We start from the raw sequence: 8,871 nt of genomic DNA on the forward strand, positions 1-8,871 counted from the left end.
GTTGCCCCATCACTGTCTCAGAGACTGTTGATACTTCGCCACCTCCCCACCTGCACCATCTGCTGCCCCACAAGGGGATGAAAAGAGATTGCAAGGCGGATCACCTACTAAACACCACGCCAAATCTCTCTATGCGGATGCAGAATTAAGGTTGGACCTCTCACGTTGCTGATGTAGGTGAAGGCAGCTTTGCAAAGAGATTATGCTGTTGCACAATGACGGTGATACTGGCTATCAACAGCAAGCCAAGCGCAAGCGGATTCAAGAAGCCTCCCAAGATCAATGGTTACTGGGCTGCGAACAAATCATCAGAAGCCAGATGGCCCAGTCAGAATTGAGCTCAACAACATTAATAGTATCACTCATCAGACTCAGCATGAGTCCATAGTACCGAAGCTAACAGTATCAAGATCCTTGGCTGTTGTCTGCTAGCCATCAACATCGGTCGTCTCTAATTTTTGCCATGCCTTGCCTCGCCACCTGCCAGAGTGGTATCTGAAAGCCCCCAAATCAAGCCGCGTCGCCGCAGACTGATTTGAAGGGGTTCTAGCGTTTAAAAAAATGATCTCAAGAAATTCCATCTGTCTTGCCCAGTCGCGCCTAGTCGCGTCACTCAATGCCGAAACTTGTTGCCCCACTCCATGCTGCAGGTACGAGTGCAGGAAAGTGTCTAGAAACTGTCCTCCGTCTGCTTGCTATCCCCCGCAACAAATATCTAGGAACTTTTTTGTGGGAGTAGAAGGCCAGGGGGCCTCCCACTATCAGAGGCGCAGAAAGAGAACATTAATACATTGTGTAGATGTGTGTTACACAGAGAATGAGATGAGAGAGAAGGTAGAAAGAGACACACGCAGATAGGCGGTTAGTCGGGTTGATTGCTTGATAGTAGCGTGATTACATGGGGTGATTATAAAGGCTGGGAATAGTGGATTTGAACGGGTGTTGGTGCCTCTTGGTTTCTCGAGGCATGACAGCTGGAATATTTTATTATATTCCAACATCCCCCCTCAGCTGAATGCCGAGAGGAGATTTTATTGTGCATGAAAAGTGCTTAGAAGAGCTGGAAAGTGCTTTCTGTTTTTGTTTCCATCAAACGATGGAGGTGCACGAAAGAAAAATTTTACTTTAGCTTTCAATTGGGTTTTCTGCACAATCGATCAGGTTCAAGCATAAAGGTGTTAAGTGGATATGTTTGATGTCGAGGTTTCATCTTGATTCTCGCATGAGAATCAAGTTCTTCAACTGCATGTTGAGATCGAATGATTTTCTTCAATTGATCCCCCCTTCGATTGAAAACATGTGCTTTAGATTTTGCTTCAGATTGGCTTTTGGTGAAGAAGATAAGGTAGGAGTCCAAGTATTTGAGCATGATGAAGATAACTACTGAACTTTTTGGCTTTGGACCATTGGAAGGATCATCACGTCGATGATTTTGAATTCCAAAATTGTGGCACAAGGTTGGTTTTCGATTGCGAGGAGCTCGACAACAGTATTTGCAAAAGGGGACACTGTCATAGCACTCAAGAACATCGAGCTTTGAAATCTGTATTGCTTCATTTTCATGGAGGCCATCACTTTGCAAACGGTTACCATAAAGGCCATCGTCTACCATCAGTGATAGTGTCTCTGCAGAATCCAAGGTTGGCATTGAAGAAGGAGACAAGCCTTTGATAACATCCTTCATGATAGCACCCTCATCGTCATCATCATCTGCCTCCAAGTTAAGGCATGACAAGGATTGGGCTCGCTTTTGAAGGACTGCAGATGAGGGGGCAAGGGGCAGATTGTAACAAGGCCGATTATGAATAGCAGCAGCATTACATTGGTTTATCAGCAAGGCAGCCAGCAGAGGGCTACAGCTTGGTGGGTATTGGAGATCTGCGCCAAGAGAGACATCATGAGGTGATGTATAGCTGCAGCAAGAGGGTCTGGCCTCATCAAGAGCAGAATTAGGCACTTCAGTTGGATTGTCTAAGTCATTGACAACGCCAAAAGTAGGCCAAGGGGCATGGCTAGCAGGATTATTCACCTGCAAAAGGGATTGATTGTCCTCCAGAATCATCTGGGAAGTGACTGCCAGCGCAGGAACAGTGTTGTCTGCAGCACCCGATGAGAAATCCTCCACAGACAATGACGCCAATATGCAGGGTTTCACAAAAGCATTAACAAATGCTGCAATGATTTCATCATCGTCACGGCCAGCAATGTGTAGAGCAAGATAAGATGCAACATGTCCTTGGCGCGCATGGGCAACAGTATGGGTTGGGCATGACTTCTCAGCAGCAGTGAAGACCTTGATGGCATGGTCATCTGCTCTTTCTCCAGCAGGATGGTGAGCCTTCAGAAATGGGCTGGAAAGATGCTCAGCATTGAGACTGCTATCCCCAGAATTTTCAAAGTAAATGCCGCAAACTTTGTTAAGAACATGAACATAGTGAGGTCCGATACACTGCATTTCAGAGGGTATTTTGGGTATCTTATCACCTGCTGCTTCAGGTGCCCCTTCCGTGGAAGCAAGAAATGCCTCAATGATGGCATCATCGTCCTCTGTATATTCAAATGAGCCCCGGCAAATTGCGTTGCTTGAGGGAGCATCATTAGAGGATGCAGAATGTAAAGGGTTAGGGGTGTTTGAAGGCTTGCATGGCATTAGGCATTGCGCTGAATAGGAATGTTGAATGGCCTTCACAAAGCAACAAATGAGAGCATGTGCAAGAAGAGATGATGCTTCATATCTGCGCTCAGAGTTGGCATTAAAGGAGGAGTTGAGTTGAGTCTCTTGCACAGGACATGTATGATTTACAGTATCATTATTCGCATTCAGCAGGTGATCGCTGAAATTGGCTGTGGTTGCACCATCTGTGGCTTGCATGCAAGAGAAACAGGGTTCATCGAAGCGGGTAGCACCAGCAACAAGAATTGGCTCATTGCAGGTTTCTCTATTCGGGCAGCAGCAGCAAGAATGGCTGGCGCCATCGGGAAGTAGGGGTGCAGGAAATAACTGGCGATTGATACCATGTGGGAGTAGAAGGCCAGGGGGCCTCCCACTATCAGAGGCGCAGAAAGAGAACATTAATACATTGTGTAGATGTGTGTTACACAGAGAATGAGATGAGAGAGAAGGTAGAAAGAGACACACGCAGATAGGCGGTTAGTCGGGTTGATTGCTTGATAGTAGAGTGATTACATGGGGTGATTATAAAGGCTGGGAATAGTGGATTTGAACGGGTGTTGGTGCCTCTTGGTTTCTCGAGGCATGACAGCTGGAATATTTTATTATATTCCAACATTTTTGACTTGCAGCAGCCTACGGAGATTCTTCCTCTTACGATGCACTGCCGATTTTAGCAGCAGGCATGGAGGGCTCACATCTTCTGTTGCCTCAGTCGGCACGATGCAACTGAAATCTTGCGCATGCCAACTATCCTCGCTTCTTATCTAGAGCATAAAACCGTCACTGCAAATCTCTCACACCCACCCCTTCTTTGGCGCTCACAGATTTGTTCCTCCATGCAGCACGAGCTTTTTTCTTCACATATTCTTGGTGAATCATTTGCACAACCACTTGCTACCCCCCAAATCAATCCGCGTCGCCGCGGACTCGTTTGAAGGGGTTTTGGCTTCTCTAAATATGATATAAATTACTACTAACGGGGCTAGAAAAACACATTTTTCTTAACTTGTGAAATAAAGGAAAACTTGAAATTCTCTGGGTTTGGGGTCAATATTTGAAGCTTTTACCAGTAATTACACTAAACTTTGTGTAGATTTCTTGGTTTTCCTAAAGGGCCCTGCCCCTAGCAGCTATCACCTCATTTGCCTCCTCCTCCTCCATGCTTACTAGCTGAAGCCAATAGCTGAAGCCAAAAGTCAGCAATGCTCTATCATCAAAGGACCTATGCAAATGTTACGGATGTCCTTTATATCTTCAAATGCTTTCCATAGGCCACCCCTTGATCCTTGCACCACCTTGCCTTGGTGCTCATGTCTTGCCTTCCACAGTTGCTTGCAGGTGCAAGCTGATATTTCAAGAAGTCAAAAGGTTTTTATCATCCATATGTCTTACACCATGCAGATGTTGTGGATGTATTTTAGGTCCTTGAATGCCTTGCACACGCCATCCCTTGATCTTTCACCACCTTTCCTTCATGCTCATGCCTCGGCCCCCACACTTTCTTGCGTGTGCAAGTTGATTTTCAAGAAGCCGAAAGGTTGATATCATCCATGTGTCTTAGAGGATTCTAAGGGTCCGCAAAGCCTTCAAAAAAATCCGTTTGGGAGTTGGGAAGGATTTTATTAAGATTCTATAGACATCTTTTTAGCCCTGCAAAGAAAGGGCTCACAGTCCAACCCTGGTAGTTGTTGATGAGGCTATTCTCAAACATTTGGTGTACCCATGCCAATCGAAGTGTACTAGAGGCCTTGTGTCGAGGCAAAATGTTTTCTAGACCACACGGAACCATTTCTTAAAATATATATATATAGATGGAGTATAAGTTTTGATTTTAGAGAGAGAGAGAGAGAGAGAGAGAGAGAGAGAGAGAGAGAGAGAGAGAGAGAGAGAGAAGAGGACAAAGAAGAAGAGGAAGAAAGCGAGTCTACTTCTTGACAGAAACTCTTTGTGTGTGTGTGTGTGTGTACGTGTGTGTGTTTGTGTGTGTGTGTGTGTGTGTGTGTGTGTGTGTGTGTGTGTGTGTGAGAGAGAGAGAGAGAGAGAGAGAGAGAGAGAGAGAGAGAGAGAGAGGGTGGGGGATCAGAAGAAGAGAATTTTGTAAGGTTGGAAGGTATCTACTTATTGAGAGAGGTTGTGTGTGTGTGTGTGTGTGTGTGTGTGTGTGAGAGAGAGAGAGAGAGAGAGAGAGAGAGAGAAGAGAGAGAGAGAGAGAACAATCACTTTGCAGCAACTTACACTCTAGATGATTTGAATTTTCCCATTAATTCCTTGTCCACGTGATCATGGATGGTTGGCAATCATGCATCTCTAGTTAGTTGTGAGCTTAATCATGCAATAGTTCTTGTATGAGTCTCATTTTTTCGTGCACACTCCACGACATTCAATTTGGTACTCAATTCAAAGCAACAATTAACAATTGTAAGGGTACATAGCCCTAAACAAAACTTAAGTTGATATAAAAATATTCTTTTTTTTTCCAAACTCACAATAGTGAGTATATGCATTGTATTCATCAAAATAATGTACAAAGGCACCTCAAGCACGTGCCAAGCCTTGAGGGTCATCACATTATAGATAGAAGCAAGTCTTCCCAGTGCAACAACCCCCACTACCCCACGATAGGTCTATCCTATCAAAGTGACGTTAACCAATCATCCAACTCCTTCCCTTTACCTACAGAGACAATCAAGTTTTATCATGGCTTTGTTTATATTTATTGCCATGATCTATACACATTCACTTCAGTGCCTTGATGTATTTTACTATGATTTATATAATTTTTATACACAAAAGATACATTTTACTTTATTGATTTCCTCATGTATGTCCAGTATAAAAAATGCATGTTTTGTGCATATGATGGTGTGTGTGTGTGTGTGTGTGTGTGTGTGTGTGTGTGTGTGTGTGAGAGAGAGAGAGAGAGAGAGAGAGAGAGAGAGAGAGAGATTCCTTTATCGTTCTTAAAGATCAAATACAACTTATGAGACCAAAAGAATCATATCAAGTGAGAGTGCACAACTGATTATTAGTGACTCTCAATGCTTACATTTGTGTGTGTGTGTGTGTGTGTGTGTGAGAGAGAGAGAGAGAGAGGGGGGGGGGGGGAGAGAGCAAGATATAAATGGAATGTGCACACCTATAAGAAAATTGGTTTTTTCTTGCATATGTGAAGATGCCTCTAGATGTAGAGAAATATAATGAGCAAATTTTATGGTGTTTGCTAACTTTATGAAATTTCACATGAAATTAAGTATTGTCAAAATGTACCTGGAGTTGACAATGTTATGTTGCTATCCTATTTGATTGGTTAATTTTGCTCGATTTTTTGTTTGCTCAATAAATCTTGCTCGATCTTTGGAATTCCTCTGTCGTAGCCATGGAAGTTGAAGCTTTAGAGGGTTGTGCTACTAGTGGCAAGGATGTCGTGACTTTTTGGATTGGCAATATTTTGTTGTTTTTTGTGTTATGAAGAGGTGAGATTTTGGGTGTTATTCCTTGAGTCGTAGGGCCATGAGTTGGTTTCTGTACCGTGATACTCCCGGTCTCCCAATTGATTTTACATTTGACTGCAGACATCCATTTGCGCCCCAGGTTTATGTTACCCTCCATAGTACCAACAAGCATGACCAAAAAGCTTTGAACCATGGTTCCATTGTCATAAATAACAGGAGTCTATAGGATTTTAAAAATAGTGGTCTTCTTCTTATTGACACCCTTAACTTGGATGGTGCTTGTGGATAGGGGTGGTTTTCCTAGGTGACACCAAAATCCATAGGATAACAAATTATGTTGAGCTCCTGTATCCAATAATGCATTATATAGTACTCTCCCATAGAGGCTATTTAGTTCAATTAGATATCGTAGAGGTGGCTCAGATTCCAATGTATCATCATTGGTGTCTTCAAAAAACACTTCCGTGATTCCCAGATTAGCTTCTTGTTGGCGTCTAAGACGTTGTTGTCTTTCAATGCCAGTCAAATGCCAGTCAAACCTTCATCTTGTAGTAGGTCATCAGAAGCTATATGCATTGCTTCTAGCATGTTTAAGTGTATGAGTGGTGGCATTTCATTCCCCTCAGGTGTTACCCAGGTCGTCCCCCTATTTCCTCAAGTGTCTATGGTTGTTGCTAAGTGGACCCAATCCACATTGTCCGACTCAGTCATCCCAAGTAGTACATCCATATAAGTAGAATCTTTCCCAACATCAGTGTCCACTTTACGTGTGTAACAAAATTGTAATGGGGCCGAGTGAACTGTGATGTTAGATCTATGATCAATTATAAACATGTTTCCTAGAGGATGTGCTCGATCAGTTACAAGATCCACTCGAATGACAGAATCTTGGAACTGCAAGTAGACATGGTTTTTAGACCAGTCATGCACCATTTTTGCTTCCCTCATGAAAGGACGTCCTAAGATCATCTCAGATGCCATAGTGTGCTTGGAGAAATCCATAACAATGAATATATTTCTTATTTTATGTCCAAAGACCTTGATCTTGAGATCTTCTAGCATCCCAATAGGTTGAACGATGGACCCATTGGCCATCTTCACTACTAGGGTTGTGGTCCCAAGGTGAGGTCTTTCCATAGTTTCCCATCTTTACTACTATGGTTGTGGTCCCAACGTGAGGTCTTCCAATAGTTTCCCATCAATTTTTAGTCACAATACTAACCCCAGTGCTACCATCAAGGATTCCCTTCACAGTTAATCCCTTGGTAGTGATTGGTATGGTTGCATTGGATTCATCGCCCTCAAAGTATTGTCCCAACTTGTTAACAGGTATTTCTACAACAGGGTTCTCATCTAGGTTGGGTTGTGGATCTAAGTGTTCCTCCTCTATTGGCATCTCCTTAGCTCCATCCATCTGTGCAAATTGTGGTAGCCCGACCTTTAATTCTCCATCAAGGAAAGCTCAAAGAGCTAAAAATAGCTTAGGGTCTCCATATAGTTTGGACATGATGGTGGTTCTAACTTCTGAACCCATGAAATCCATCAATTTGGCAATATTTAAAGGCACCTTTTGGGCTTTAGTCCCTTGACATGGGGAAGATGGGATCTCCATTTCTTTGATAGGGTCAGGTAGTCCCTCTGTAAACATTCTTTCCAACAAGAAGTGAGTACGCCCACTTTTCCATGACTTTAAGTCACTTTCTTCTTGGATGACACTAGGTATGGCTAGGGGTCATGGAATTTGTGAGGTTGCTATTGCGTAGGGGACAATGTGTCTGTAATTTGGATCTGTCTAGGTGCTGGTTCTAGATCCCTTTGGGTATCTTATACCAAATTCCTTAATTGTTGGACTTGCTCGATCTCCTCTATAGGGTTTGGATAAGTTCCTATCTTCTGCTTGGATCCTGGCCATTGTGGCTCATGATGATCTTCCTTGTTGATTTCTTTCCTAGTGGTCGTTTTGGTCTCCATGGTTTCACCTGAATCAGAATCCTCTTCAGTGTCGTTCATTATACGTGGTCGTCACCAGTCCCTATGTTGGTCTTTGAACTAGGGTCTGACTTCGTTGCTTTTTGTGATCTCTTCCTTCATGTTATCTTCTGATTCTGAGATTGGGCAATTGATGTCGTGTCTCTTTCTTCAAGAATATAATTTTGTTTTTGGAGCATCGATCGTGTGAGTAGGTTTACTGGTACCACAAGTGTACTTTGTAATGGCTCCTCGGTAACCTCAATCAAGTTTAATGGTGTGATCTTTGATGCATTTGGATTATTCAGACATTGGGCAATCAATGATATATGCCACATTGATTAAATATGAGTATTGGCATTGTAGACATGCTCACTTGATTGGTTTGCATTAGTGTGGCGTTCTTCTGTAGCCTAATAGGACACTCGGTGGACATTCACACTCATAGCATTGAAGAGGTGGTCTTTTGGAAGTGTAATTGATATTTTGGCCTCTTGCAGCAAGAGCAGGTACTTGATAGACAGGTTTGACTTGTCCCCAATAGTCCTTCATGTAGTATTGTGGACGTTCTTCAAGCGCATCAATCCCATAGGCAATATTAGGGTCTATATCTTCCTCACAACCTTCCAAACAAGCAATAGATGACTCACAACCCACTTGATTCACAGAAGTGATTTTTGGATGTGGTGGTTGCGGTCCTAGCACTGGAGGTGGTAAGGGTGTTGTTTGAACAACATCTTGGGCCCTAGGGACCGTGTGTTGTGACGTTTGTTCAAG

General features: G+C 43.2%; 1 protein-coding gene across 1 annotated transcript; it reads right to left on the bottom strand.

Moving 5' to 3' along the window:
• Positions 1-857: 857 nt before the first annotated feature.
• On the bottom strand, positions 858-3,169 carry LOC147428938 (uncharacterized). The gene has a single exon (XM_086495170.1). It carries the CDS (start codon positions 3,071-3,073, stop codon positions 1,133-1,135), a length of 1,941 nt encoding a protein of 646 aa, XP_086351296.1. The 5' UTR covers positions 3,074-3,169; the 3' UTR covers positions 858-1,132.
• Positions 3,170-8,871: the final 5,702 nt, after the last annotated feature.

Source organism: Adiantum capillus-veneris, chromosome 22 (assembly GCF_014529385.1).
Source record: "Adiantum capillus-veneris isolate H3 chromosome 22, ASM1452938v2, whole genome shotgun sequence".
Taxonomy (NCBI): domain Eukaryota; kingdom Viridiplantae; phylum Streptophyta; class Polypodiopsida; order Polypodiales; family Pteridaceae; genus Adiantum; species Adiantum capillus-veneris.

Bases quoted from the DNA above. Each gene is read 5' to 3' on its own strand.
- LOC147428938 (XM_086495170.1), bottom strand. From the start codon at position 3,073: ATGTTCTCTTTCTGCGCCTCTGATAGTGGGAGGCCCCCTGGCCTTCTA.